The sequence below is a fragment of the Penicillium chrysogenum genome, assembly GCF_028827035.1.
Source record: "Penicillium chrysogenum strain IBT 35668 chromosome Unknown utg000001l_segment0_segment0, whole genome shotgun sequence".
Taxonomy (NCBI): domain Eukaryota; kingdom Fungi; phylum Ascomycota; class Eurotiomycetes; order Eurotiales; family Aspergillaceae; genus Penicillium; species Penicillium chrysogenum.
In genome coordinates, this window is record NW_026622749.1 from 4,436,278 (window position 1) to 4,462,328 (window position 26,051).

General features: G+C 51.6%; 10 protein-coding genes across 10 annotated transcripts; 6 read left to right on the forward strand and 4 right to left on the reverse strand.

The window, feature by feature from the left end:
* Nucleotides 1-425: 425 nt before the first annotated feature.
* Nucleotides 426-693, forward strand: N7489_001773 (uncharacterized protein; the record flags this gene model as incomplete). Its single annotated transcript, XM_056707528.1, has 2 exons — nucleotides 426-568; nucleotides 606-693. The coding sequence occupies 2 exons, from the start codon at nucleotides 426-428 to the stop codon at nucleotides 691-693; spliced, it is 231 nt and encodes a 76-aa protein (XP_056571830.1).
* Nucleotides 694-2,296: 1,603 nt separating this feature from the next.
* Nucleotides 2,297-4,432, forward strand: N7489_001774 (methylenetetrahydrofolate reductase (NAD(P)H) MET12; the record flags this gene model as incomplete). The annotated part of the gene is made up of 2 exons (XM_056707529.1): nucleotides 2,297-2,386; nucleotides 2,447-4,432. The coding sequence occupies 2 exons, from the start codon at nucleotides 2,297-2,299 to the stop codon at nucleotides 4,430-4,432; spliced, it is 2,076 nt and encodes a 691-aa protein (XP_056571831.1).
* A 311-nt stretch (nucleotides 4,433-4,743) lies between these two features.
* Nucleotides 4,744-6,278, reverse strand: N7489_001775 (tRNA-ribosyltransferase family protein; the record flags this gene model as incomplete). Its single annotated transcript, XM_056707530.1, has 3 exons — nucleotides 4,744-4,918; nucleotides 4,974-5,976; nucleotides 6,053-6,278. 3 exons carry the CDS (start codon nucleotides 6,276-6,278, stop codon nucleotides 4,744-4,746), a joined length of 1,404 nt encoding a protein of 467 aa, XP_056571832.1.
* Nucleotides 6,279-6,494: 216 nt separating this feature from the next.
* N7489_001776 (bifunctional thymidylate/uridylate kinase) lies at nucleotides 6,495-7,224 on the forward strand (the record flags this gene model as incomplete). The annotated part of the gene is made up of 2 exons (XM_056707531.1): nucleotides 6,495-6,642; nucleotides 6,701-7,224. The coding sequence occupies 2 exons, from the start codon at nucleotides 6,495-6,497 to the stop codon at nucleotides 7,222-7,224; spliced, it is 672 nt and encodes a 223-aa protein (XP_056571833.1).
* A 34-nt stretch (nucleotides 7,225-7,258) lies between these two features.
* On the reverse strand, nucleotides 7,259-8,526 carry N7489_001777 (structure-specific endonuclease subunit SLX1; the record flags this gene model as incomplete). Its single annotated transcript, XM_056707532.1, has 3 exons — nucleotides 7,259-7,628; nucleotides 7,769-8,227; nucleotides 8,285-8,526. The coding sequence occupies 3 exons, from the start codon at nucleotides 8,524-8,526 to the stop codon at nucleotides 7,259-7,261; spliced, it is 1,071 nt and encodes a 356-aa protein (XP_056571834.1).
* Nucleotides 8,527-9,626: 1,100 nt separating this feature from the next.
* Nucleotides 9,627-15,091, forward strand: N7489_001778 (uncharacterized protein; the record flags this gene model as incomplete). Its single annotated transcript, XM_056707533.1, has 5 exons — nucleotides 9,627-9,980; nucleotides 10,053-11,064; nucleotides 11,123-11,214; nucleotides 11,266-13,931; nucleotides 13,981-15,091. 5 exons carry the CDS (start codon nucleotides 9,627-9,629, stop codon nucleotides 15,089-15,091), a joined length of 5,235 nt encoding a protein of 1,744 aa, XP_056571835.1.
* Nucleotides 15,092-15,446: 355 nt separating this feature from the next.
* Nucleotides 15,447-16,643, reverse strand: N7489_001779 (1-aminocyclopropane-1-carboxylate deaminase/D-cysteine desulfhydrase; the record flags this gene model as incomplete). The annotated part of the gene is made up of 1 exon (XM_056707534.1): nucleotides 15,447-16,643. The coding sequence occupies one exon, from the start codon at nucleotides 16,641-16,643 to the stop codon at nucleotides 15,447-15,449; it is 1,197 nt and encodes a 398-aa protein (XP_056571836.1).
* A 194-nt stretch (nucleotides 16,644-16,837) lies between these two features.
* N7489_001780 (putative exopolyphosphatase) lies at nucleotides 16,838-18,238 on the forward strand (the record flags this gene model as incomplete). Its single annotated transcript, XM_056707535.1, has 1 exon — nucleotides 16,838-18,238. The coding sequence occupies one exon, from the start codon at nucleotides 16,838-16,840 to the stop codon at nucleotides 18,236-18,238; it is 1,401 nt and encodes a 466-aa protein (XP_056571837.1).
* A 504-nt stretch (nucleotides 18,239-18,742) lies between these two features.
* Nucleotides 18,743-23,215, reverse strand: N7489_001781 (putative SH3 domain protein (Cyk3); the record flags this gene model as incomplete). Its single annotated transcript, XM_056707536.1, has 1 exon — nucleotides 18,743-23,215. The coding sequence occupies one exon, from the start codon at nucleotides 23,213-23,215 to the stop codon at nucleotides 18,743-18,745; it is 4,473 nt and encodes a 1,490-aa protein (XP_056571838.1).
* A 2,257-nt stretch (nucleotides 23,216-25,472) lies between these two features.
* Nucleotides 25,473-25,933, forward strand: N7489_001782 (Multicopper oxidase type 2; the record flags this gene model as incomplete). The annotated part of the gene is made up of 3 exons (XM_056707537.1): nucleotides 25,473-25,716; nucleotides 25,746-25,795; nucleotides 25,838-25,933. The coding sequence occupies 3 exons, from the start codon at nucleotides 25,473-25,475 to the stop codon at nucleotides 25,931-25,933; spliced, it is 390 nt and encodes a 129-aa protein (XP_056571839.1).
* Between the last annotated feature and the right edge of the window lie 118 nt (nucleotides 25,934-26,051).

Below are 26,051 nucleotides of genomic sequence, written 5' to 3' on the forward strand. Positions count from 1 at the left end.
AGAATGACACACATTCGGCCACGAATTGGGCCTCTTTGATAGTGGTAAAGGGGAGCAGATAGCACACTCCACATTGCTACTTAGTATATATAGATAGATTGGCACCTTCTCAAAATGAAAGAATAGTATAGATATCTAGTATTATATCGATCTTAGGCCGAAGATATCGTAACTATTAGATTTTCTTCTATAGTAAGAAATTCGGTCTTTATTCCCAAGTTATTAGAGTTGTTATATCCGTAGAATAGGTCTATACGATAAAGGAACTCCTCTAGCCTCATTTCACCTTCATTGTCCTCTGACTCCCTTAGAAGCCGACGCCTCTTCCGCGGGCTTAGCGGGCCCGAAGAGGCGGGACTTAGAAACTCGCGGGGCTTGTAAGTGGACATTCTGATCTGAAAGAAAACAAATGGATGAACAGCGGCATGTGTGGTGTTGTCTCGGATAATGCCATAGAGATTAATGAGGCCGGGCACTATAACGGTCTGGATGGTGGGCTCGTTTCCGGGCACGATGCGACAATTCTCGAAGGTCTCGGTGGTCAGTTCATCAAGGGATTGAAGGCCGGGTGAGTTCCGTTTTAGCATCTTGACGATACCGTCAAGATCGGAGGGTGCCTCTTCAGACTCAACAACGCCTCTGACCTCCAGCTCGGTTATGAATTACTCGAGTCTGGTTTATGCCCGGCGCTGAGTTGTCATCATCCGGTAACGCATCAAGAGCCTTGGGACCCTCGACCTCACGTCAGTGAATTCAGTCCCCGCATCAGAGGCCTCTGATTCAGCCATAGGACCTGCCGGCTTCGAAAAGTGCTTTGGAATCATGCAGAGCGAAGGGGGGTCACGAGCAACCCCGTGGGTCATGTTTCAGGCGGTGGTTGAAAGTCTTCGCCAGACTTACCAGCCCGTAGAAGCATGAGCCGACCTGCACTGAGATGGCTGATATCGATGGCGAGGGCACACGGAGGTATGTTCGGGAATTCTCGGCCATACTGTTGCACCGTCGTCCATCTCCCAACCTCAACTGCAACGTCCCTCTATCGTCTTGTGTTTCGAAATATCCTCGCAGAACTGGGGACAGTACCGCTCTCCGTTGACCCCCAAGCCTAGACAGGGCCTGCGAACTGATACGTACGCTTTGTTACCATTCTGGGGGGTAATGGATCAATGTTAGATTGATATAGAGAGGGAGAGAGGGAGAGAGAGAGAGGGAGAGAGTGCAGTTGCGGTCTTTGTAGGTGGAGGTACCTAGGTAGTTTTAGATGAGCGGCCTGACTTAGCCGTGCGAAGCTCACGGATCCTCTCTCCGGTGTACTTGGTACAGTGAATGGGGCGTTGGGGTCCTGTGTGGTTGTATTCTTTGCTAATCTGAGGGGTGACTTTTTCGATCGACTGCCTTCTTCCATTGTGCTTGGTATATTGATGTTATCGAGGAACCGGGTGAGAAGAAAATTGGCACCAGTGTCGCTGGGACTTGACGGGCGAGTTCCAGCCATAGCGATAGCGATGAAGTGGGAGAGGGAAACAGCGCGAGGAGGGAAAGAGCATGGGAATGGAAGGCGCGAAGACTGTTTACTTTACGACCACTTTTTGATGGCCCTCAATTTTCACCATGCTCCTATTTCTAGAGGAGCATGATTTTCCAGTTTCGTTCCCCTCTCAAAACTAGCGCACTCGAGTACGATGACGCAAAACTAGAAGTCATAGAGTCCATCTATCACGGGGACTAAGTGCTTAATAGATGCCTCCAAGCAGTCTCTGAGTAATCAGTGAGCGATCAGTGCCAGGTGAGCATCCAATCAGATTTAGTGAGCGCTCACTGAGCGTTTCATTGGACCTTACAGATTCACCACGTGATTGGTCTGAGCAGCTCACTGAAATCTCCTCAGTGAGCCTGATTCTCAGCGCCCTCATAAAAGCGGCGGCAGCTAAGATACTAAGATAGAAAAGCCCCACCTGGCAGAGGAAATCAAGTACGTATAGGAACCTACCTAGGTAAGGTATGACCTCCCCGGGGCCGGTTATCGCGCTGAGTCATCTATAGCGCTGCCATTTTTTTCTCTCGAGCTCTTCGGGATCAGGATAGAGTAACTCCTTGCATAGAAACAGTATTCAAGCCTTTAGATCCATGTAATATCTCTGCAGTAGACCTTTAATGCGCGATGGCCAGTGGGCAGCTGTAGACATCATCGTTCCCGATGCGACTGGAGCAGATGGTGACATGGTCCACTTTTGCCCGAATCCTCTCTTCTTCATCCAACCACTCCCATTGCCGACCCATACACCTAAAGGACGCAATGGAGAAGAAGATTACCGAGAAGATCGCGGCTCTGCCGCCAGATGCCAACTATTTTTCATTGGAGTTCTTCCCTCCAAAAACCCGGATGGTGGGGTTACCCCGCGTGCTGAACGTATCGTGGATATTCTGCTAATATGGCCTACTGTAGGGTTTCGCCAATCTGTCTGCGCGTCTGGAGCGTATGGCTCAAGCGCTCCGTCCTCTGTTCGTTACAGTCACTTGGGGTGCCGGTGGTAGCACTGCGGCGCGATCGCTCGAGCTGGCGGAAGTATGCCAGCGCCAACTGCAGTTGACAACCGTCCTGCATCTGACATGCACGAACATGAGCCGCAAGCTGGTGGATATGGCTCTAGATGAGGCCAAGGTTCTTGGAATTCGCAATATCCTGGCTCTGCGAGGAGACCCGCCTCGCAGTGAGGAGTATAACATGCACGGAGAGGATGATAGCAACAAGGATTTCACTTTCGCCGTTGATCTGGTGCGATATATTCGTCAGACACATGGTGATTACTTCTGTGTTGGTGTTGCCGCATACCCGGAGGGCCATCCTGCAGACAATTTCCAAGACGTCCAGGATCCGGCCAGAGATATTCCTTCCCTCGTCGAGAAGACACAGGCTGGAGCAGATTTCATTATGACCCAGCTGACATACGACATCGACGCCTACCAGAAGTTTGAGGAGATGCTTCGCAACCATGAGTCTGGTGCTTTTAAGACTATCCCCATCATTCCTGGCTTGATGCCCATCCACAGTTATAAAATTCTGACTCGGGTGACCAAGCTCAGCCATGTCACAATCCCGCCTCCCATTGCCAAGCGCATGGAAGAATTGAAGCACGACGACGATGCGGTCAAGCGCGCTGGTGTGGATATTGTTAGTGAGATAGTGGGTGGTGTGAGAGATATTCCCTCCCCAGGGCCGCGAGGATTCCACTTCTACACCTTGAACTTGGAGAAGACAGTATCATTTATCCTGGAACAATGCGACTTGATTCCATCTTACTCAGATGCTGGAGACACTGCTATCGCGGACGATCCTGCGTCGATCCCACTGGATTTCCCTGGACGTGCGTTGCGGAGACGCCGTGCATCCTCCATCAACTCGCAACCCCACAACCGGGTCATTGTGGACAAGCTATCTGTCCACGAGTCATCGCAGGACTCGGTCCATGAGGCCCTCGCAGACAGTGCAGGTGTGCCCGCACCCCCGCCAAACCGCAGCACTACACTTCTCATCTCTGAGGGTCTTGGTGCGCTTGGTAGAGAAGCAACGTGGGATGACTTCCCCAACGGACGATGGGGTGATGCTCGCTCGCCTGCCTTCGGTGAGATTGACGGCTATGGTCCTTCGCTTCATGTGACTGCCAACACCGCACGTAGGCTATGGGGCCATCCAGTGGACTCCAAGGACATGAGCGCAATTTTCCGGCGCCACGTCTCGGGCGAGCTACACATGGTGCCGTGGTCCGAGGGTGGCGCGGAAGAGGACGGTGAGGGCTTGAATGCAGAGACTGAACTGATTCGACCGGAATTGTTGAAGCTCATTGATGGCCGCGGCTGGTGGACTCTGGCATCGCAGCCCGCAGTGAACGGTGTGCACAATGACCACCCCATCTTCGGCTGGGGTCCCCAACGAGAAGGTTTTGTCTTCCAGAAGCCATTTGTGGAGTTCTTCTGCTCGAGCAACGATTACACCAATATCCTGAAGCCATTGTTTGCTAAACACGGCCACGATAAGCTCACCTGGTTTGCGACAAACGTCAAGGGCGATTTCGAATCCTCGCTCCCAGCCCAGCCTGCCGATATGGATCTCGATGACCTTGGCTCCAACCCCGAAAGTGTCAACGCCGTTACCTGGGGTGTGTTCCGCGGAAAGGAGATCGTCACCCCTACGATCATCGAGGAAGTGAGTTTCCGTGCTTGGGGTGAGGAGGCTTTCCGAATCTGGGACGAATGGCGTCGCATTTACCCGCGCGGTTCACCGACTGAAACATACTTGGACACAACCAAGAACGACTCTTGGCTTGTGTGTGTTGTCGGTCAGCAGTTCGGCGCCGGTACCAAGCAGGGCTCCAAGGAGGAGGAAGACGAGGTCAAGTGGATGTGGCGGGTCTTGGCAGGCGAGGAGGCTTAAGAATGCGTCTTTCTACAAATCAGGATAAAGATATACCCTGTATCAATGAGGGAGGGATCTTACGGTTGACGGTTTAATGAGGGCAAGCCTGGACATATGAACCATGAATGGCACAAAATCTGGATTACTGTATACTAGTCTTGACCCATCCCATGAAGATGAATATTACGATTATGCGTGCACTGCTTTTATATATTCTGTGGTTGATTGATAGATTCCATACGCCAATTGCTAAGCAAATGCTTCTATAAATACGTATCGTTCCTCATGCAAGCGTTTGCCAGAGGCGATCGGCCCTGCTGCAGACTTGATCACAACCTCTCGGCAAACCCGTGTTCCTCGAGCCCGCTCGCACCTGTATCTGGGGTGGCGATTTCAGACTGGGCCTCGGCGTATTTCTGTATAGCATCGTCAAGAACGCCATACACCTTGGGCATACGGCGGGGCTGGTTAGGCCCATTTGCCGGTAGTTGGTACCCACGTAATCTGGGAAGCTTGTTAGCAATTTGAAACAAAATAACACATTCGGGATTGACAATACCTAGGACCTTGTCCGCTACTCTCCGGCATTGAAGAGGCATAAACACGAGAAAATGTCTGAATGTCCTGCTCGAATGACCCACGTTGGATACTCTCCCGCACTCCCGCGAAGAAGGTGTCCATAACGTGGAAATTATGGACTTGAAGGAGAGCCCAAGCGGTCATCTCCTTAGCAAGTAGGAGATGGTGGATGTAAGCACGATGGTAATTCTTGCAAGTATAGCATTCACATCCCTCGCCCAGCGGAGATGTATCTGTAGTGTGATCTCCCGTCCACAGATCGATTCCCAAAGGCAGAGGCTCAGACTTGCCCTCTGACACGGGAGCTGGGGCGGGGAACACGAATCCCATGGCGATACCTCCGTCCGACGATGCGCCCAGCAGAGGGGTGGTGAGAAGGTCTGCTCCGAGGGATATGTCACGCAGGATAGCCTGTGGAGTCTCTGGCTCGCTGAAGAGCAATCGAGGAAGGTTCGCCAGGGATTCTGGAACGAATCCCAATGACGCAGACTGATATAGCGCTAGGCCGGATATATCCCACCGGAATTCACTCTCCAAATCATCCAGATAGAGGGACTGCTGCGCATTATCAAGAGGCAACACCGGCGCAAAATATGCGCTCTTTGACTTGTCTTTCTCTGCCACAGCATCCCCATAAAGCTGCTCCAATGCATCCCGAGTCCAGGCATGTGTCCGGTCAACCATCTTGGCCCGCCTTTTGGATCCGGGCTGCTTATTAGCCAGGTCCACCATGCCAACTGCAATATCTGGCCTCAGCTTTTGAACCGCCTTCACATAATCCTGCGCAGATAACTGGGTGAACCCGATTGATGTCAGCAGTGCGATGGAAGCCGATGTGTTCGCGGGAGGGCATGGGATCGGAGGGAATCGCCGTGGGCCTAGGATCAAAGGCATGTCCTCGGCCACACATATGAATTTCTTCAATGGCGACTCATGATCTGCAGCAGGTGTCTTATAAACGGGTGGTTGCTTTTTCGCGATAACTTTATATGCCCGGGGACATGCGCTGTCAGTTATGCCCATAAACAGATTGTCGTGATCATGCAGTATTGCGCTTACAATCTTCCAATCCAGCATACAAGCTGTTTATCTCAGTGTGATTGCGCATCACATCATGCGCAACATGCGGGACTGTGCCCCGCGAAGTGAGCGGGACATGGTGCGGCGTCGCGATAGTCTTGCGGCCTGGAATGGCCAATTTGCCTACTCGGGGCGCAAGAACTGGAGCAGTGGATGCCAGGACACTGAAGGTCATCGCGGGGGACGCGGACGTCTCTTGGTCCATGGCGTTCCTGGTTATTGGAAGACCATGTTGGGGGGGCGGCCTGGATCTTGTCCTTATCGGCCAGGAGAAATTGAATTTCCCGATAAACATCGCCCTCACTATCCTCCCCCGGAAACATTCTGGACTATTTTGCATATATTGTGCAGGAACTGAGCATACTGATTTACAATTTTCAAACATTTTCCGCCTAATTACGCCTCTGCGCCCCACTCATTCATGACAGGACAATCAACGTCGCCGACGCGACGCGGAGCTCTAATCGTTGTCGAAGGGCTCGACCGCGCTGGCAAATCAAGCCAATGTGAGATGCTACGGGATTCTCTCTCGCGGCAAGGGCATGTGGTCAAATACATTCGATTCCCAGGTACTTAGTTACGTTACTCGTTTCTTATGGCTGCCATTGATCTAATAATGTTTTCTAGACAGAACGACGCCGATCGGGAAGTTGATTGATAGCTATCTACGCGGCTCATCGCACCAAGACGACCATTCCATTCACCTCCTTTTCTCGGCGAACCGGTGGGAGATTGCTAAGAGCATCGAAGAAGACATCGCGAACGGAACAACAGTCATTGTAGACCGCTACTCATATTCCGGCGTCGTCTACTCCGCCGCAAAAGCGAACCCCACACTATCACTGGAGTGGGCATGGCGGCCAGAAATCGGTCTACCGCGCCCGGATATCTGCCTATTCCTTAGCATTTCACCAGAGGAAGCAGCGAAGCGCGGTGGGTTCGGTGCCGAGCGATACGAAAACGGGGAAATGCAAACCCGTGTGCGAGAGCTCTTCCAAACCATCTTCGAGAAGCAGCAGGATGTATCCATTATCGATGCGGGGAAATCCATTGAGGAGGTGTCACAGGAGATACGGGGTGTCGTAGCCGATTGCATTGCGCGTCTGGACGTGGCGGGCGCGTTGAGGAAACTGGGGCCTCTTGCGATTTAGAGAATTAGAAGTCAAGACTGGGCTTGCTTGGCTCTCATTCAATGAGTTCAGCGTCATCCCAGTCGCTGTCTTCAATCACGATTTCGAGCTTTGATGGAGGTTGAGTCGAACGGTGCTTCTGTCGGCCCTCGACGTCAGAGTCGGATTCTATATCGACTTCCTCGAACCAATTTGGCCCTAGGTCGTCTTGGGTCGGTTCTTCTAGCAGCGACCTTGGTTCAGTTGAAGATGAACGAGGTACTGAAGATCCCTCCATGGCGGCAGACTCTTTGCGAACACGTTTCTCTTTTTTCTGAGAATTGCGCGCGCTTCTTTCTCTGCTCTGTTGCGGAGGCTTAGCTCGCGCATCATTGTCACCCATTGTACGGTGTTTCCACACGACGGGCAGGTCCCTTGGGTGGGCACTAGGAGGTCCGTTTCATTGGTCGCGTCAAGGAATTTGGTAGATAGACATAATAAATGACTCGTGCCGCGGCAATTCGGATGTGGACACACTACTATTTGTTCTTCGTTCGGAGATATCGACTCTTTACAGACCGTGCACTGCAGATCATCCGGGTCGTCCAGCATAAACATTGACTTTTCGAGGTGATCTTCAAGCCTGGTGTAGTCAATTGATAGATTGTTAATGTTTCCAACGGGTGCATGCCCATCCCGTTGATTGGTGTCAGGGGCTGTTGCAAGGTTGTCTCCATCTAGAATAACCTTGATCATGTCGGGCAAGCGACTATCAACACGATCATTCCAGGCTCGCCATACACGATACACATCGGCACAAAAGAAACGGACTCGTAATGGCCAAGAGGAGAAATAAGTTGAGCGAAGCAGGGAATGCAAATCCTCCAAATGCGCCATTAGGGATCTCCTGGTTCGCGCTCTAGGTTTCGATTTCGGCTTGCCCGTCTTCGCATCGGCATTGGCATTGGCCTTAGCTTGAGGCTTGGAGTCTAAGTCATCATCGGAATCAAGGTGGCGCGACCTCTCCGGGTGTTGCCAAGCCCACCTACACGGAATGATAAATTGAGACGCGATGTATACAAACAATTCACGTGCGACTTACTCGAATTGCAAAGCGCCGACTCTGCTCGTGAAACCCTCTACGACAAGGGTCATTTCCCAGGGGCGTAATTTATCTCTGGCGGTTCGCTTGGCCCCACCTTTGGCGACACCGTTGTGCTGAGGGAGTCGTCTGATCGGGTTTGGCGTCGAGCCAATGTAGAGTGAGGCGTGTCGAACGGTCGACCGGAGGAGATAACAACAGTAATATGCCGGGATCGGTTTGGGCTTTTCAAACTCCTCCATGATGCTTGATTGGAAGATATTTTATATCTATTTTCACATTGGAATGTTCAATTCAACATTGTAGGCTTGTCAAGTCCTTGAAATTAGCTTTGCCTATCAAATACATGCGGGTCCTACACGGTACCTTGATATACACCGGATCACATGATAATGTATTTTTCCCTCTCAAGGGGAAATGGAACTGCCAGTGGAGTGAGTGTAGGGGTATAAGAGCATGAATAGGAGTTAGTTGGTTAAGGGTGCAAAGAATGATAACAGAAGGTCTTCTTAAATGTGGTAGAATGCTATCTAATAACATTTGCCCATATTAGAAGGGCAAAGTTAACAAAATACACACGTAGGCCATTGAAACCTAACAAATTGTAGAACGAGTGTCTATACAGAGTACATACTCAGGTAATATCATATAGAATATCCGAGGCTCGATGTGTCACAAGATACTATCAACTTGGAACACATATCCACCACATAGACGGGCTCGTAATATTGGGCTCCCAAATACAGAAAATCATTTATGGACACCGTATGATGTTCCCCCGTTTGCAGCATAACAGTATAATTACCAAGCTTACAGGTGAAACTTCACTCATAAGCGGTACCTGAGCTCCGATTAACTCATTTTTACAGTAAATCCTATACCGTACTGATCGGTACCATCGCGGCTGGCCGGAGGTTCCCACGGGGTCACTCATTGGTTCCTTTCTTACTGGCTGGCCACACAAAAGGGACCTGGCAGTACTTCTGGAGTACCACCCCAGTCGATCTTTACTGCACATAATCTCATTCCTCCACTCTTAAGGTTTCTATCCCATCTATCCTTCTTTCCACTCTGCGACTTGGGCCTCTCTTTTCTCGTTCTATCGCCTTTTACCCCGAGTCAACCTTTCCTTTCGTTTTCATTCAAAGTCCATTCCCTCATATTCTTTGGTTCGTCACTGATCCTTTACCCTTCGGTCACATTGGCAGGAACCCGGTAGCCGCCTTTCCTGATATCCATCACCACGCCCTGCCTTTGCCGATTACAGTCATTGTTAATCGAATTACCCCAAACAGACGCGCTCCTTCCTACATCTCCTTAGTCGCCTGTCATATTTCGAACAATGGGAGCTCCGGCCTCTGCCGGGGCGACCTCGACGGCCGCGGCAGGCCAGCCGACTCGGTCCTCGAGTACCCATCCGTCGCACTCCCACAACGTACCCCTAAGCGCTCGCAGGTCCGCACCCCTTGATTTGTCCACCGTGGAACGGCGTGGACAGCCCAACAACCCTAGAGAGCCATCAAAGCGCATTCGCCCTCATGGCATCCCAGAAGCCCCGACTTTCCGTCCAACCGAAGAAGAATTCAAAGACCCGGTGGCCTATATCCAGAAGATTGCCCCCGAGGGGAAAAAGTATGGAATTTGCCGAGTGGTCCCACCAGAGGGCTGGCAACCGACTTTCGCAATCGATACAGAGGTAGGATCCCTCCTCCCACGGATGCAGTCAGCATCGCTTCCCGCGCATGACCACGCCTGACAATGGATACAGCGATTTCACTTCAAGACCCGTAGACAAGAGCTCAATTCGGTTGAAGGGGGTAAGGGCCCGCATTCGGCATACCAGACTGCCCCATCTGGTAAGATCACACAGTGCGATTCTGACCCTCATTTAAACATAGGGAACCGCGCGAACATGAATTACGTCGATGGACTTGCCATGTTTCACAAACAGCATGGCACTAACTACAGCCGGCTACCTAGCGTCGACAAGCGACCGCTAGATCTCTACAAACTCAAAAAGGCAGTGGAGAGTCGCGGTGGGTTTGAATCAGTGTGCAAGACGAAAAAATGGGCGGAGATTGGTCGTGATCTTGGATACAGTGGCAAGATAATGTCCTCTTTGTCCACTTCGCTCAAGAATTCCTACCAGCGCTACTTGCAGCCCTACGAGGAATACTTGGCCAGGGCCAAGCCTGGTGTCCAACAACAGCTTGAGCTTGAGCACGGTGGTCCATATACCCCTTCGCCTCTACAATCCCCCATGACTCAGAAGCCCATGTTGGATGAAAATGGCACGCCTTCTAAAATCCGTGATGAAACTCCTAGCTTGCCTCGAATGGCCGCTTCACATACCCCAATGGCGTATACTCCAGCGACACATACTCCAATGGCGCATACTCCCATGGCACATACTCCAATGGCGCATACCCCAATGGAGAAGTCCCCGGAGAAGCCCACACCCCCTATCGAACCAAGTCCTCCCCCTTCTTCGCGCCCCGCAGCCGCGGGCTTCACTCCTGTGAACTCCGGCCTCGGTGGCTTTACCGCCGTCAACCACTCTCCTTTCACCCCTGCAAACAACGGCCCGCCAATCAAGCGCGAGGGAGAGAACGGCGCCTCGACACCCAAAGTCGTTTCCGAGCATATTTCCGTCTCGACACCTGTAAACGGTCGAGATGAGGAATCTCTGAAGCGTGCTGTCAGCCGCGAAGACAGTTCTCAGTGCGAGACTGGCGATGATGACGATGGAAGCGGTCGACGCAGCAAGCGTCTCAAGAAAGGTACACTTTTTCGTGGCTCTTAATACCCAAAGCGATTCTTATCTAATTGCCCTTTCAGATTCCCTCCCAACAGTTGCAGGTTCTCATATGTCGCTTCTTCGCCCAGCCCCGGTTAAATCGCGCAAGGATGGCTCCCAGCCAGCCGGAGAGGTAGGCGGAGGTTCGTGTCAGCATTTTAATGATATACTGATCCATGAACAGAAATGTGAGACTTGTGGCAAAACGGATGATCAAGGGTTGATCCTTGTATGCGACAGTTGCGAGCTTGGGTATCACAAAACGTGTCTCGATCCGTCTACTACCACAGCATCCGATCACGAGTGGCACTGTCCTAAGTGTTTAGTCGGCACAGGGGAATTCGGATTTGAAGACGGCGGTGTGTACTCACTGAAGCAGTTTCAAGAGAAGGCCAACGAGTTCAAGAAGAAGTACTTTGCCTCCAAGATGCCCTTCGACCCAGTTCTCAACACGCATCGACGTGAAACTGAGGACGACGTGGAGGCTGAATTCTGGAAACTCGTCGTTGATCTACATGAGACCGTTGAAGTCGAGTACGGCGCCGACATCCATTCCACCACGCATGGAAGTGGATTCCCAACTATCGAACGGAATCCTCTTGACCCATTCTCATCAGATCCTTGGAACCTGAATGTACTTCCGTTCTATGGAGATTCGCTGTTCCGTTACATCAAGTCCGATATCTCTGGTATGACCGTTCCCTGGGTTTATGTGGGAATGTGTTTCTCCACTTTCTGCTGGCATAATGAGGATCACTACGCTTATTCGGCCAATTACCAACACTTCGGTGCTACCAAGACCTGGTATGGAATTCCAGGTGCCGATGCAGAGGCCTTTGAGGCGGCCATGCGGGATGCAGTTCCGGAGCTTTTCGAAGGCCAGCCCGATCTTCTTTTCCAGCTTGTCACGCTGATGCCACCAGACAAGCTTCGCAAGGCCGGCGTCAACGTTTATGCGGTGGATCAACGAGCCGGTCAATTTGTGCTCACGTTCCCTCAGGCCTACCATGCGGGCTTCAACCACGGCTTTAATTTCAATGAAGCAGTCAACTTTGCGCCTGCAGACTGGGAGCCATACGGTGCAGCAGGTGTTGAACGTCTTCAGAACTTCCGCAGGCACCCGTGTTTCTCCCACGATGAATTGCTTCTTACCGCTGCTGCCCGTGATACCTCTATCGCCACTGCCAAGTGGCTTGCGCCTGCACTAGCAAGAACTTGCGCTCGTGAACAGGGTGATCGGGCTGCTTTCCTATACCGGCAAAAGGAAGTGTCTGCTCGCACCCCGGGCTTTGGTCCGGAGTCCATGGCAGACGATGCACAGCCAAGATTCGTAGTTGAGAATGAAGATCTCCCCGAGGATGATTACCAATGCCAACATTGCAAGGCCTACACTTACCTCACTCAGTTCCGTTGTCACAAATCAGGCAAGACTATATGTTTGTCCCACGTTGACATATATGACTGCTGTGGCGAAACTTTGGCTCAGAAGCTGTGCGGCTCAGACCATACCCTCCGTTATCGCATGAGTGACGATGAATTGCAGGCGCTTGTGCAGAAAGTCCAAGAACGGGCCAGGATTCCTGAAGCATGGTCTGAAAAGCTCGACAAGACCCTGGAGGATGAACCGAAGCCTCAGCTTAAGGCCCTTCATAACTTGCTCAATGAAGGTGAGAAAATCCCATACCACTTGCCAGGCCTTCAAGATCTTGCGGCGTTCGTCCAGCGTTGCGATAAATGGGTTGAGGAAGCCAACAATTACATTACCCGGAAGCAGCAGAACCGGAGAAAAAACGAGAAGGCTTGGCGCAGAGGCAGTACCAAGGCGGCGCAGCTGGACGATCGCGATCGCGAAGTCCGCAGAATTGAACATATCTACGCCCTTCAGGCAGAGGCTGATAAACTTTCGTTCGACTGTCCACAGATGGCGGCGTTGGAAGAGAAAACCCGCGAGATCGAGAAATTCCAACAGGATATTAATACTGCTCTGATGCACCCGCACACCCGGCCTCTCCAGGAGATTGAAGAATTGATCGAACGGGGCAAAAATTTCAACGTGGAAGTCCCGGAACTGGAACACCTAGAGCAAGTTTCCCGCCAAATCAAATGGATCGAACAAGCTGTGCGCAAGCGAGACCAGTACATGACGCTTACGGATTGCCGGGAACTTGTCGCAGGTGCGGAGCAGCTCGGCCTCCCCGATACCAATGAACACCTAATCCATTTCAAGGAACTTGCCCGTCATGGCGATGCGTGGGAAATGAAGGCCAAGGAATTAATGTCTGTTGACGCCGTTCACTATCAGCAACTAGAAGCTCTCTCTGCGCAGGCGTCTCGTTTTCCAGTTTCACCTGATACTCTCGCGGCCGTCGACGCTATCTTGACCAAGCAGCGAGAGGCGCAGAAAAGGATCCAGACTTTGTATGAAAAGAGCAAGGACCCGGAGATGAAGAATCGGCCCAAGTACAAGGACATCCGTGACCTCATGGAATCTCTTGAGCATTTGACAAGTCGACCCATCGGCGCCATCGATTTGGAACGTGAGCAAAAGCGTCATGAAGACTGGATGCGAAAAGGGAAAAAGCTATTTGGCAAGGCCAATGCTCCTCTTCACATTCTGAAATCCCATATGGAATACGTCGAGAAGCGGAATTCATACTGTTTCGACCTAGAGGACAGTTACCGACCGCCTGTGGAGCCTTCGTCTCGAGACAATTCGCCCGAAGGTTTGCTTGAGAATTCTGGCAATCCCAACAACATGTGGGGCCCAAAGTCACGGAAGCGAGATGTGTTCTGTATTTGCAGGCACTCTGAGGCAGGAATGATGATTGAATGTGAAGTCTGCCACGAATGGTAAGCCAACAAAACTTCCGCTTGTGGGTTAGTTTACTGACCAAAGTAGGTACCATGGCAAATGTTTGAAGATTGCTCGGGGTAAAGTGAAGGAATTTGACAAGTATACCTGCCCAATTTGCGATTGGCGTCAAAAGATCCCGCGCGATGCTGCTCGTCCCAAGCTTGAGGATTTGCAAGATTGGCACGCGGAGATCGCAACTTTGCCTTTCCAACCCGAGGAAGAGGAAGTTCTTGAGAGTATCATTAACCAAGCGACAGCCTTCCGTGATTTCCTGCAAGGCTTCACTAATGCTGCGTGCACAACGACCGAGGAAGTCCCGACTTTGATATTCTACCTCCGCAAAATCGAGGGCGCTGAGGTTCTTCTCACCTTTGAGACGAATTTCTTCCGACAGGAGATCCATAAGTGGGCACCCGTCGCACCGGAACCCCCTCCAATCCTGCAGCAATCTTTGTCAACACGAAAGCCGCGACCGACCAAGCAGCAGAAAATGATGGCCCAGCTTGGGGTGAATCGTCCAGAGGATCTCCCGGAGCATCTTCGCCCCAAGCACATTGGCGCAACCAAACGGAAGTCTGTCGATGCTCAACCGCAGTCGGCTCCTAGTCAACCTGCATCCATGCAACCAGCACCACCGACTTCTAGTAGCGGGCAACCTCCTAGCACAGGTCCAACGTTGGCTCAGATGCCAGATCCAAACGCTGCACCATATCCATTCTCGGCAAACTATTCTTTGCCTGCAAGCGATTCCACACCCGCGTTCGCACCTACTTCCTCCTCAGCTTTCCTTCCCCACGCAGCCGCTTCACAGTCCCCCTCATTCCTTCCGCGCTCTCCCCAGCCAGACCTAGAAACCTCCCTTTTCAGTCCTCCACGATTTGGTCATGAGCCTCAGTTCGCGAGCAGCAGCCCTCGTCAGAACCTGGAAGACGTATTTGCCGACTTGACCAATCAAGAGATTGACCACGAAGCTGAGACCCAACCTATGGAGAATACTCATGCTAATGAGGCCCTGGAGGCCCTCGTGGTTAGCAACGGCAGTAGCCGTGCTGCCTCTGTTCAGGAGGAATCGGCTCCAAATGGCGAACCTGGTGAACCGCAAGGTGAGCCCAAATTCGACGGCACCAACGGAGACCTTGAGGACGAGGAGCTTTGACTCTTCTTGCTTTTTTCTCAATGAATGTTTTCGTTTTTCGTTCAAACTTGACCGTTTCTTGTTCGGTCTTTGTTTACTATATTCTGATAACTTTCCTGCGCTGCTTTGAGTTTTTGTTTACTCGCCTCTCCTATGCTTTTATCGTGTCTCGGGTCAATTCTCAAAAAAGGGTGTACAAGAGACGGGACTGGCGAGTCCGGGGGTGTTTTTCAGCGATTCCACGCTTTTCTTTTTTCCATACCACAAGACGATGTCTGTCATGACTGCTTTTCTTTGCTGCCGACACCATGTAATACTAGTTGAATCCAGCCATTCTTATTCACGTTCCTTACTATAAGCTACTTATTGACATGCTTTATATGACATCGGCATAAGCTCCTAAAGCAGCTTGTCCGCCTGTGTGAATGAACAATACGTTGACCTGATCCAAAGGTTTAGCGGAGTCCGCAACTTCTCCCTCGCTCACCCAATGCATCATGCCTCTTGCAACCTTGGCTGTATAAACTGGATCCAGCACCATACCCTCCATCCGCGCCATAGTTTCTAGAGCCTCTTTACTCTCATCGTCAAGCACACCGTATGCAGTCCCAACAAACCGATCATCAAGCCGCACGTCGTCCATCCCAATATCCCGCTCCCCATCGAGCCCAATCAACTCGCCCGCCCTACGCGCAAAGGTAAGCACCCGCTTTTCATGATACGCCCGCGGCCTAGTCGGCGAATTAAGAATCCCAACAAGCTTCCTCGGCTTCCCAATTGTCTTTGAGGCATCGAATCCGCTAATCTTGTCCAGAAGCTTAAACCCAGCAATTAACCCGCCAACCGTACTCCCACTCCCACACGCGACAAAGACATAATCAAACCGCCCCGAACCCTCAAGCCCCATCTCCTCCTCCTGCGCAGCAATCTCAAACGCCGCGCGCGCATACCCCAGCCCACCAAGCGGATGTAAGCTTGCGCCACCAGGGATCCAATACGGATTTTGTCCCAACGCCCTCAACTCATCAAGGAGAGGCGTCGCATCCAGCGCTAATGGATCGCCTTCTTCACAGACACGAACCTCCGCGCCGAGAAGGTGATTGATTTGCACATTTCCGCTGCGTTGGAAGGCCTCCTTGTCGCTTGCTGCTGCGAGTCCGCCGCCTGTGCTGCGGTGTAAGAGGACTAGGGCTTTCAGGCCGAGTTTCCGTGCGAGAGCGACGACTTGCACGGTGTGGTTGCTCTGGATTGCGCCCTCTGTAACCAGGGTTGTTACTGCGCCGTGCAGCGGGCCTTGGGGTGTTGGGTTGTTCTCATGGCTATGATAGAGTGGTGTCTGAGATAGAATGTCTGGGACTATGTATTCTAGTTTGCGATATTTGTTGCCTGCGCAGGCTAGTGGGGAGGAGTGGTCTTCTCGTTTGGCGTGGATGGAGATGAGGGGGTGGTGCGGGGATACTCTTGGGGGTGCGACTGAGGGTAAGGGGTGGATAGGGGAAGGATGGGAGTATAGAATGCTATGGCGCGGGATTTGGGCGAACGTTTCTGGCAGCTGTAGCGGAACAGACATCATTTTATGCATGGCTTTCACTGTGATCAAGTTGGGATATTCCACTGGGATAACTAACTAGTTAACCCACGGAGTGGAGATCTTGCGGCCTCACGTTCAAGGCATCAATCTGATACATGATGTGTCAGCAATTGAATGACGTCGCGCATCCGCCCGCGGGCATATGGAGCTTGGCCGAGATCAATTATTCAACAACCATGACTCTCCTCCAATTTCTACGACAAGCCCGCCAAGTGCACCTCCGCTTCCTCTCGGGTGCCCTGTCGGAGCCTCCAATTTATGTAATTGGCAATCCCTCCGCCGACCTTGACTCCATCGTCTCGGCGATCATCTATTCCTACTGCGCAAACAACCGGCTCCCGATCAAAAGCCCACGACCCCATATCCCACTCCTAAACCTCCCCAATTTCCCCGCTGGGACAGAGCTATATCGACTAAGACCAGAATTTTCAGCCGCACTATGGTCATCAACCAATTTTCCCGCCCTGAAGAGTGAAGAGAAATTCGAGAATACCCTGCAGTCTGCGGGGAATTTCCTGCGCGAGCATGTTATGACCGTCGCGGACTTTGCGCAATCTCTCGAAGACCAGCACGTATGGAAACAGATACTCGCCGACGCAACGCTGGTAGACTGGAACGCATTCCCACGCTCCTCCGAGACCGATAAGGGCTCGGGATCCCTAACCGGGTTGTCTTGTGTCACCTTCCGGACTGTTGCATGCATCGACCACCATGTCGATGAGGGCTCGATGCCAAGCATTGATGCATTACCAGAAGGCCAGCCGATGATTATCCAGCCTGGACCTGGGTCCTGTGCATCGCTCATAACGCGCGAGTTGCGACAGCGGAAACTCTGGGACGCCACTCCGGAGATGGTTCAGGTCGCAAAGCTTGCTCTTTCTGCGGTGTTAATTGATACCTCGAATCTTACTGCGGAAGGCAAAGTGACCGATGTAGATCGTATGGCGGTTGAATTCCTGCAATCTCAAATCGAGGAGCAACCACAGGCTGCTGCGAACGCAAAAGGCGATTGGGACTTGGAGGCTTTCTACAAGAACATCCTTCATGCTAAGCAGAATAGTCTCGATCTTCTTACGATTGGTGAAGTGTTGGACCGCGATTACAAAGACTGGACTGAGACGTCACAGTCGTCGGGCAAGACCGTGAAAATGGGCTTTTGCTCTGCTGTCAAGCCCATGCGATGGATTGTACAGAAGGCGGGTGGCCCGGAGATGTTCCTCGATTCCGTGCGTTCGTTTGCGGGTTCCGCTGGGAAAGACTTGGATGTGCTTGTTATTATGACAGCATTTACAGGCACTAACGACAAGTTTTGCCGCGAGCTGTTCGTCAGCGTGACGGGCGATAATGAAGCGGCTGTTAAGGGTGTCAAGAGGTTTGTTGAGCACTCCTCTCACCATCTTGGGCTCATAGAATGGTCTCCGCTTGATGGGGAGGATATCCCTGAGTTGGCAGGAGATTGTCTTCCTATATTGAACGAGAAATCACCCCTTTGGAGGAAACTGTGGGTACAAACCAACGCGGCCGGGAGTAGGAAGCAGGTTGCGCCATTGCTGCGGGCAGCAGTAGCTAAATTATAATGATTTGTAGAAGAATTGTACTGAAATGCTGGCCTGTTTACCCTTCCTCGTGTAAATCATTTGAAGGCAGTCTCCTTTCTTTCACATCGCACTCCCACGGGTTATTCTTCTTGACCTTCAAATCAAGAACATTACTTCTGCGTTTCAAGAAGAACGGAATCAGTTAGAGCCTGGATTGGATTCCCTATGTATCATTCTATTGCTACACAGGCTTTCGGGTTACTCTATATGATCATTGATGCGAACTTGGATATCTCAAACTCCTATTAATTCAGACTCTAACACCAAAATCATCTCAGAAATAGAACATGGACAGATAAAATGCAATATATGCAATGCCCCAAGCGAACCTCATGCAAATGCTAGTATGCCAAGAGGACAATATGACAACGATATGCAACCCGCAAAAGGACAAGTAAAATAAGACAGACAGCCACCTCTCCCCGAGTCTGGTCTGTCAGAAGGCTTCAAGATAAACGCCCATAATATGTAAAAGAAAAGAGATCAAACACATTTCCACTCGCAAAATACACACCAGCGCGCAGCTCGGTCAGCTAGCACAAGTCCACGCCACATACCACGTTCACCGATCTTAATGACAGTCTCCCAGACACTACCCTCAGCGACGGCATCGGTGACAGACTCGGTGCCGGTATCACTGCTGATCATATGGTCAGCTTTGCGAGTGAGGCGAAGGATCTTGCCGGACGGGGACTGAATCGCTAGTTTCGCAGCCTTGTCCCGCCCAGAAGCAGATTTGGTCGATGAAATGGCCGATGTCGATGCTGAGAATTCGTTTGAGGCACCCGATACAGTGGAGCCGCCCGCTGTACTGGACACCATGCTCAACGCACTAGATGGACGAGTGAAGACGGACGAGGGCGAACCGCGGCCATTGGTGGTGTCGTCCTTGCCGGACGCGGGAGCAGAAGCATGTTGCCGGACAGCAAACACAAAGGTATTGTTCACTGCCAGGCGCGAGCATTGCGGCTGCATGATGTACAAGTCGTGTCGCTGGGCGTGAGGTGTAGGATGGCGTAGCACAAAATCGTAAGGTGGATTCTCGCCGGTGTGGATCATTGGTAGAGCCAAGGCTAGGGGATGGGGGATGTCGCGGCTTGAGTGCATCAGCCCTTTCTTGCCTGCATAAATCTTGAGGACACCCTGGCCTTCGTCGCCGGGCAGTACAGCCTTGATTGTGATACGTTTTTGACCGCGGATCCAATCCGGCTGGACCAAGGCACGCTTGCGCACAATGTCTCCGCTTTCGAAGCAGTCGCCGTCTGCGTCGCGGGCGAATCCTGGGGCTTCAACTTCCGCGGCACATTCAACATCCGGAGGGACTACCATGCGGAGTTGCATGACTTCCAATCCGTCGATACGAAGGAAACTTGTGTCATAATCCGGCATTTGGACGTTAAGTTTAAAGAATGGGGGGCAGACGGTGGGAAGGGAGAGGAGAACATCTGGTGAAATTGGTGGACAGATGTGCTGTTCTTCCGGATAGAGCGGGACATGAGTGTAGCAGAGATCAAGGGGGCGTGTGAGGAAGTACCAGCTCTCCGCTAAAGAAGAATTGTTGGTAACAAATTTACTGCGTTGAGGGTTCGTGGGGTTTGCAAGGGCGCAATCCATAAAGCGCCATTCCCCGTCGACCAAAACGGAATTCCACCAGTGATTAGGATGGGAGAGGCTTTCCAGATCAAGGGCGTCGCCGGGGCTCTTAAGGAAGCCTCTGATGATTTCTGTATGCAGGCCAACGGCTGCGCACATCTCGTGCACCAATAGTGCGATTTCCTCCGGGGTACCTCGTTTGGCCTGCAGAAGTCTCTTCATGTCAACTTCGAGGCCGTCGACAGGTTCCTCCCACGATATTTTCTCGCTGACCCAGGTAAAGATGGCCCGGAGACGCTGGACGTCACTCTTGTAGGGTCGACAAATATAAGCTTGGGCGAGGCTCATGGGGTTCGTCATTGGAGGTAGACTGCTGATGAAGCGCGCACTCTTATCGACGAGGTTAAGATTGGCTGCGTGGAAGTTCGTTGGCTCGGTGATTGGTTGCCCATCGATGCTTTCATCACCCTCCGCAGTATCGTATAGCTCTTCCACGGAGTAGATAACAGGGTGGTCCATCATCTGGCATCGCTCTGCTCTATCGATCCTCTCATTTCGACTAGGGGACGACGCTCGGTTGACATCTCGGCGCACCTGAACCCAGTCAATGGTGCCATTCCCGAGTCCCGTATCACGACCACTATCGCGATTTGAGTGAGAAGCAAGAGCCGGTGAGACGACATCTATTCCTCTGTTGCTCTTGGTTGGAGAATTCGATCTCTCGCCATGACCGACCGAAATGCTACTTCTTGCGCTAGCTGCACCAGTCTTGGCCGTCTCAAATATCTTTTTGAAAAACCCTTGCTTTTTGCTCTTTGGCGTAGAAAGACCCCCGAACACTCCACTATGATCCGTTGAGTCGAGACCGGTGGATGACCACGGAATAGCCGACGATGCACCCTGGCGAGAAGAGTTATGACTGGAGTGATACGAAACGCCGGTGAAAGGTGTCTCCGGGCGTACGTCACTGAACTCTCGGGAGCGGACAGTGTCCATAGCAGTATTGGGCCTCTCATTCCCGCCCCGCCTGGCAAAGCTCCCTGCACTCGTCGCACTGAATCCCCCCGCAGAGAAGCCACTCATAACACTTTGACTCGTCTTGTCTGTGCTCGTCGTCATGGATGTGCCGTTGCTTTGCACGCCACTGGATGAATTGGTGGCACTAGACTTATTGGTAAATGACCGATTCAGAATATCACCCCGGAGATCATGGCCGGAGCGCCTGGCCCTGAGAGGAGCATATTGTCCTGGTATAGAGTTATTCCGCGGGTGGTAGGTGGCATGTTTTGGAGGAGGGGGCGGAGGTCCGTTGTCATCGTCATGGGCGGCTCTTCGGTCCTCAGGCGGTCGATTCTGATCTTCCAACTGACGTAGGCGGCTCTCCATCCTTTGGACATAATTGTTCAGTTGAGGCGGACCATCCATGTGATCATGGCTATAAACGCTGTTGCGGTGGACGAGTCCGCCTTGTGGTTGTTCTTTGTCTCCATCAAAGCCCGTTGACGTCAAAGGCCGGCGCCTGTTGCCTTGGGGTGTCCTTTCCTGCGAGGTATCAAATTCTTCGGGGGCCCAGGGATTGTTGAACATTGGCGACGGAGAGGGCGACTGGGCCTGGCGAGGGAGACCCATGTCTTCCAATGAGGTCATAACATCTTCCATGGCATCACGGAGTGGAGATGGTGTATTCCCATGAATATCTGACTGTGCCGAAGTCGCAGAAACAGCGGAGTGCATTGAGGCCGCAGACGGGGATGGGGTTCGATTGAAGGCCGTGTAGCGGTCATTCATAACTAATGGAGTCGGTGATCGTGATGGGGGTGGATAGTGTGGTGGCGGGTTAGGAGAGTGTGGGCGATACTGAGATGAGTGCATGGGTGGTAGTGGCGAGTGACTTCGTGCCTGGGAATGCATAGGCGGCTGCGGAGAGTGGGAGTCTGTACGACCGATGGCGACTCGGTGCGGCGGCGGTGGGGAGGGGAGGGGGGAGTCTTCCCGCTCCTCGTGCATTTGCACCGGAGATGGTTCACGAGACGGAACTCGGTAAGATGACATACTGCCATGAGAGACGAGGGCAGACTGATGTTCCTGGATCGGCAATGGCGACGGAGCCCGGTAGGAGGACATACTTCCATGTGGCATGGGTGCAGGTGGATGATCCTCCATGTACAATGGAGATGGCCCACGCGATGGGGCCTGGTACATATTACTATGTGAAGCCATCGTAGAATGCTCCTGGATTGGTAGCGGAGATGGCCCACGCGATGGAGCTCGGTAGGATGGGATACGCCCGTGGGGAACCATCGTAGACGCATGATCATGAATTAAGGGGGATGGAGCCCGGTAAGATGACATACTCCCATGTAGCATCGTTGCGGGTGGACGATCCTCCATATACATTGGAGATGGCTCACGTGATTGTGTCTGATATGAGATACTCCCAGCGGGCATGGTAGAGGGTGGATATTCTTGCATATGTAACGGAGACGGCTCACGAGATGAGCCCCGGTAGGATGAAACACTGCCATGTGGCATGGTCGGGGGTGGATAATCCTGCATTTGCAACGGAGACGGCTCACGAGATGAAGCCCGATAAGATGGGATACTGCCTGGTGCAACCATGCCATTCGAATGCTCGTGTATTGGCAAGGGAGATGGATTACGGGAGAGGGGACGGGTAGATGAGGCGGTGGCCTTCGGCGTCATCGCATATGAATGTTCCTGTGTTTGTAAGGGGGATTGCTCGCGGGACGAAGGCCGAGAGGTTGAGACGCTTGCCCTCGGCAGCATTGATGGTGACCGATCAGGCTCCGCAGATGAACGAGGAGAGACACCACGTGATGAAGACCGTGATGCGGATGACGTGGGTCGGGATAAGGAGCCTTGGTTCTTGACTGCTGTCGCATGCGTGCGCAACGGCTTCGTACTTCGTGGAACGCTGCCATCCCGAGGTGGTGTTTGGGGAATCGCAGGTGCAGATTGGCCGGCATCGGTTGCGCGCCGAGCAACGGAAGCTGGTGATACGGCTTCCTTATGCGCCTGGAAGGGTTTCCGCCAAACGGTCTTCTGTTTCTTGGGGGCTGATGTGGGATTGTTGATCGGAGAAGATCCCGCTAGCACCATTGGGCTAGTAGTATCACGGCTGACGGGCACAAAGTCTTCACTCAGAAGCTCGACAAAGTTTGACGGGAACAGCCCAACCGCGCGCCTGTCACGGCGTAACCGACCCATCCACCATTGTCCGTCGCCTGCATTCAAGCATTCGATCAAGTCACCCTCCACAAATCCCAGATCTCGTGTGGTCTCTCCGCCCCAGGAATATACTGCTCGGCACCAGCATGGAAAACGCACTGGTAGCTGAGTCATGGTTGTCACTTAAACACGGTTTCGACGAGCGCAACACACGGGATCGACCTAACAAGCTGTTTCAACACCTGGCGCACTTCTGATAAGTTGATATCCAGGGAAGGTAGGAAAGTGATGTATCAATTGACGACGTTGCGTTGTTGATTCGAACTCAATAATCTCAATACCACACAGCTTGGTCAGATGGGCGACAAGGTCCGCACGGCCGCAGGGATAGCAACGAACGATCGCTCAATCAACCAGCATTGTCGAGAGAATAAGGAGATTCCAATTGGGTGTTTAAAATAAAAATGATTGGCGAATAAAGATTGAATTGCACCGAACTGGGCCAAGAAACTGGCTGTAGAGACGTGGGGGGAAAGGCAGAGCGATTCAGATCGGTGAGGCCTAAGACGACACTTGGGGCGTAAACCGGGACTGGGGTTGTTTGTTTGTGGCCCAATCGGGACTAGCGGCGGAGGGCCACCTTATCGATAAGCTTAATGCATATTATGTAATATCTCCTGTTTCCTCTGGGGCCGAGTCCTCGTAAAGAAGCGCGATCGTTCCAAACTTATTTTTCTAAAAGGTCAGCTGCCTGTATATATGTATGTGAATGTCTCCAAGTCAACGCCTGTAGCGTAGTACTCAACCCCTCCAGAGATGTTTCCCCTTTTGTTGCAACTTCTATGAAAAAGCTGGAGCCGCAGCCGATCCATGGTTCGGTGTCGAAAAACCCTGGTACTCTCGACAACAGAGGATTTTATTTTTGCTTGTTTAATTCATATTATAATGGATATTTAGTTTGAGGTCGGCCTCAGGTGAGATATTCGGGAAGTGTTGGATCCAGATATCCGGGAGAACCTTGAAACAGAACTAATGATTGAGCTCTCCCTTTCTAGGTATCTGCAACTGGTTCGATTCAGATGCCAAGAAGTCCAATCTTACTACGAAGCAGAGGTCTTGCCTGGAATTCAAGTGTAACTGAATGGCCGACCACTCGTTGACTCGCGAAATGTGCAGAATTTCGGATAGCGGATGGTATATATATAGGCACTGCAGTAGTGACATGTTTCCTCTCTTTTGATTGATTGTTCTTCCGAGCTTCCTTTCAGCCGTGCGAGTCCGCAAACCTTCATATATTACCACATACGTCTCGACTTGAATAACTACACCTTAATCTGTCCTTGCTTTGCATAAACCCTCTATCCATCCATGCTCTGGCGATGACTCTAGAAGGCCCCTCAAACCCGCAGAGGCAACCAGCTAGCGTTCCCTAGCCAAGCAACGCTTAAATTTCCCCACCCGGCTAGATTCCAAGCACCCCTGAAGGTCTCCTTGATACTTTGAAGCCAGTTCTACTAGTATGTCACATGCCGCATACCTTTATGAACCCTATCTTACTCCATGAAACATTCTGGATGGGCAATCTTTGATTGGCTAAAGTTCTATATTGACACTTTTTATTGTACCTATTACTCGACATGGAACATGTTCAAGAAATATTCATCCTCGATTTAGTCCGTAAACCCATGGAGGTGCGCCCTCGGGACCCGATGTCGCCATCTATGCACACTCGCCCCTGGTAGCATCACTTCAAACACCAAATAAAAGACAGAAGTAATTTGCAAGCGATGCGAGCTACTAGACTATCTGCTGTATACATTTTTCAACTCAAAGAATCCGAAAAATTGGATAGCCAATGCCATTCTACGGTAATTTGCCGCATTCTCGCCGCGCGCGGCCACGAAATATCCAGCCACGCACAAACAGTCTACTGTTTCCGGTCCGCCTAACGACATCCCTTGCTCTGGACTTGAATCCCCGCTAATTAGCTCTTTTCCTGAAGAGCTTACTGCATTGCCCGGTTAGATATCAGGGCAGTCTTCTATCCCGGGCCATCTCATAATCGAAAATGAAGGCTGCTTGAAGCCAAAACTTCACCCAGCCACTTCAACATCCCCTAGTGAGCATCCAAACTATGCAAAGTCGGCAACCATCAGCCTGTCTCCCTGATTTGTTAGAAATGCAAAAAAAAAAAAAAAAACATTTGCTGGTGCCAAATGGTTGTCTATGCATCCACTGAAACATGGGGTATTAAAATGACAATGCAAACCATCCAAATATCTCCCTGGTCCACACAGGGAAGCTTTACTGTTGAGATTGATAAACAGAGACTATTTATTTCCTCGCCGTCAAGGTCATTGGACCAAATCTGGAACTACACATATATTCCATTGATATAATATACCCTTCTCCAATACCAATGTTCATTACAATGGCAACTTGGAAGGCCTTTGTGGTCTTGGCTGCCAATGGGCTCGTGCAGCTAACATGGGTTAAGCAGGTTAACTCCGATCTGGACCTGATTTGGCAAAAGGGTGCGCCCGATGGCAACGTGCGCATGAACAGTAAATTCCCCGGACTCGAACTGCGCATAGACCAGGGTGATAATGTTGAGGTGGGCTTTATACGAGAGGATAATGCGATAAAAAGAGAAAGCGTCCAACTACCCATATTTTGTACTACACAACAACATGCCCTTCAATAGCACAATTCATTTTCATGGGATTGAACAGCGGAATACTCCATGGTCTGACGGTGTACCAGTTCTTACCCAAAGCATATCCAACCAGGACATAGCTGGACACATTGTTGGACCGCCACCCAGTACGGTACTTGTATCATGTCCACGCTCTGAAGCTGCAGGTCACCATCCAAACCAAGAATGTGGCCTAGGCTGAACTATTGCTCCAGTTGGTTCAGATGCCAAACAGCCCTGCCATCTAAGCTCTGCGTACACTCCAACAAGGGTTTCGTTCTTGGTGTTGGTCCGGTACAGAAGAAGCCCACGCTG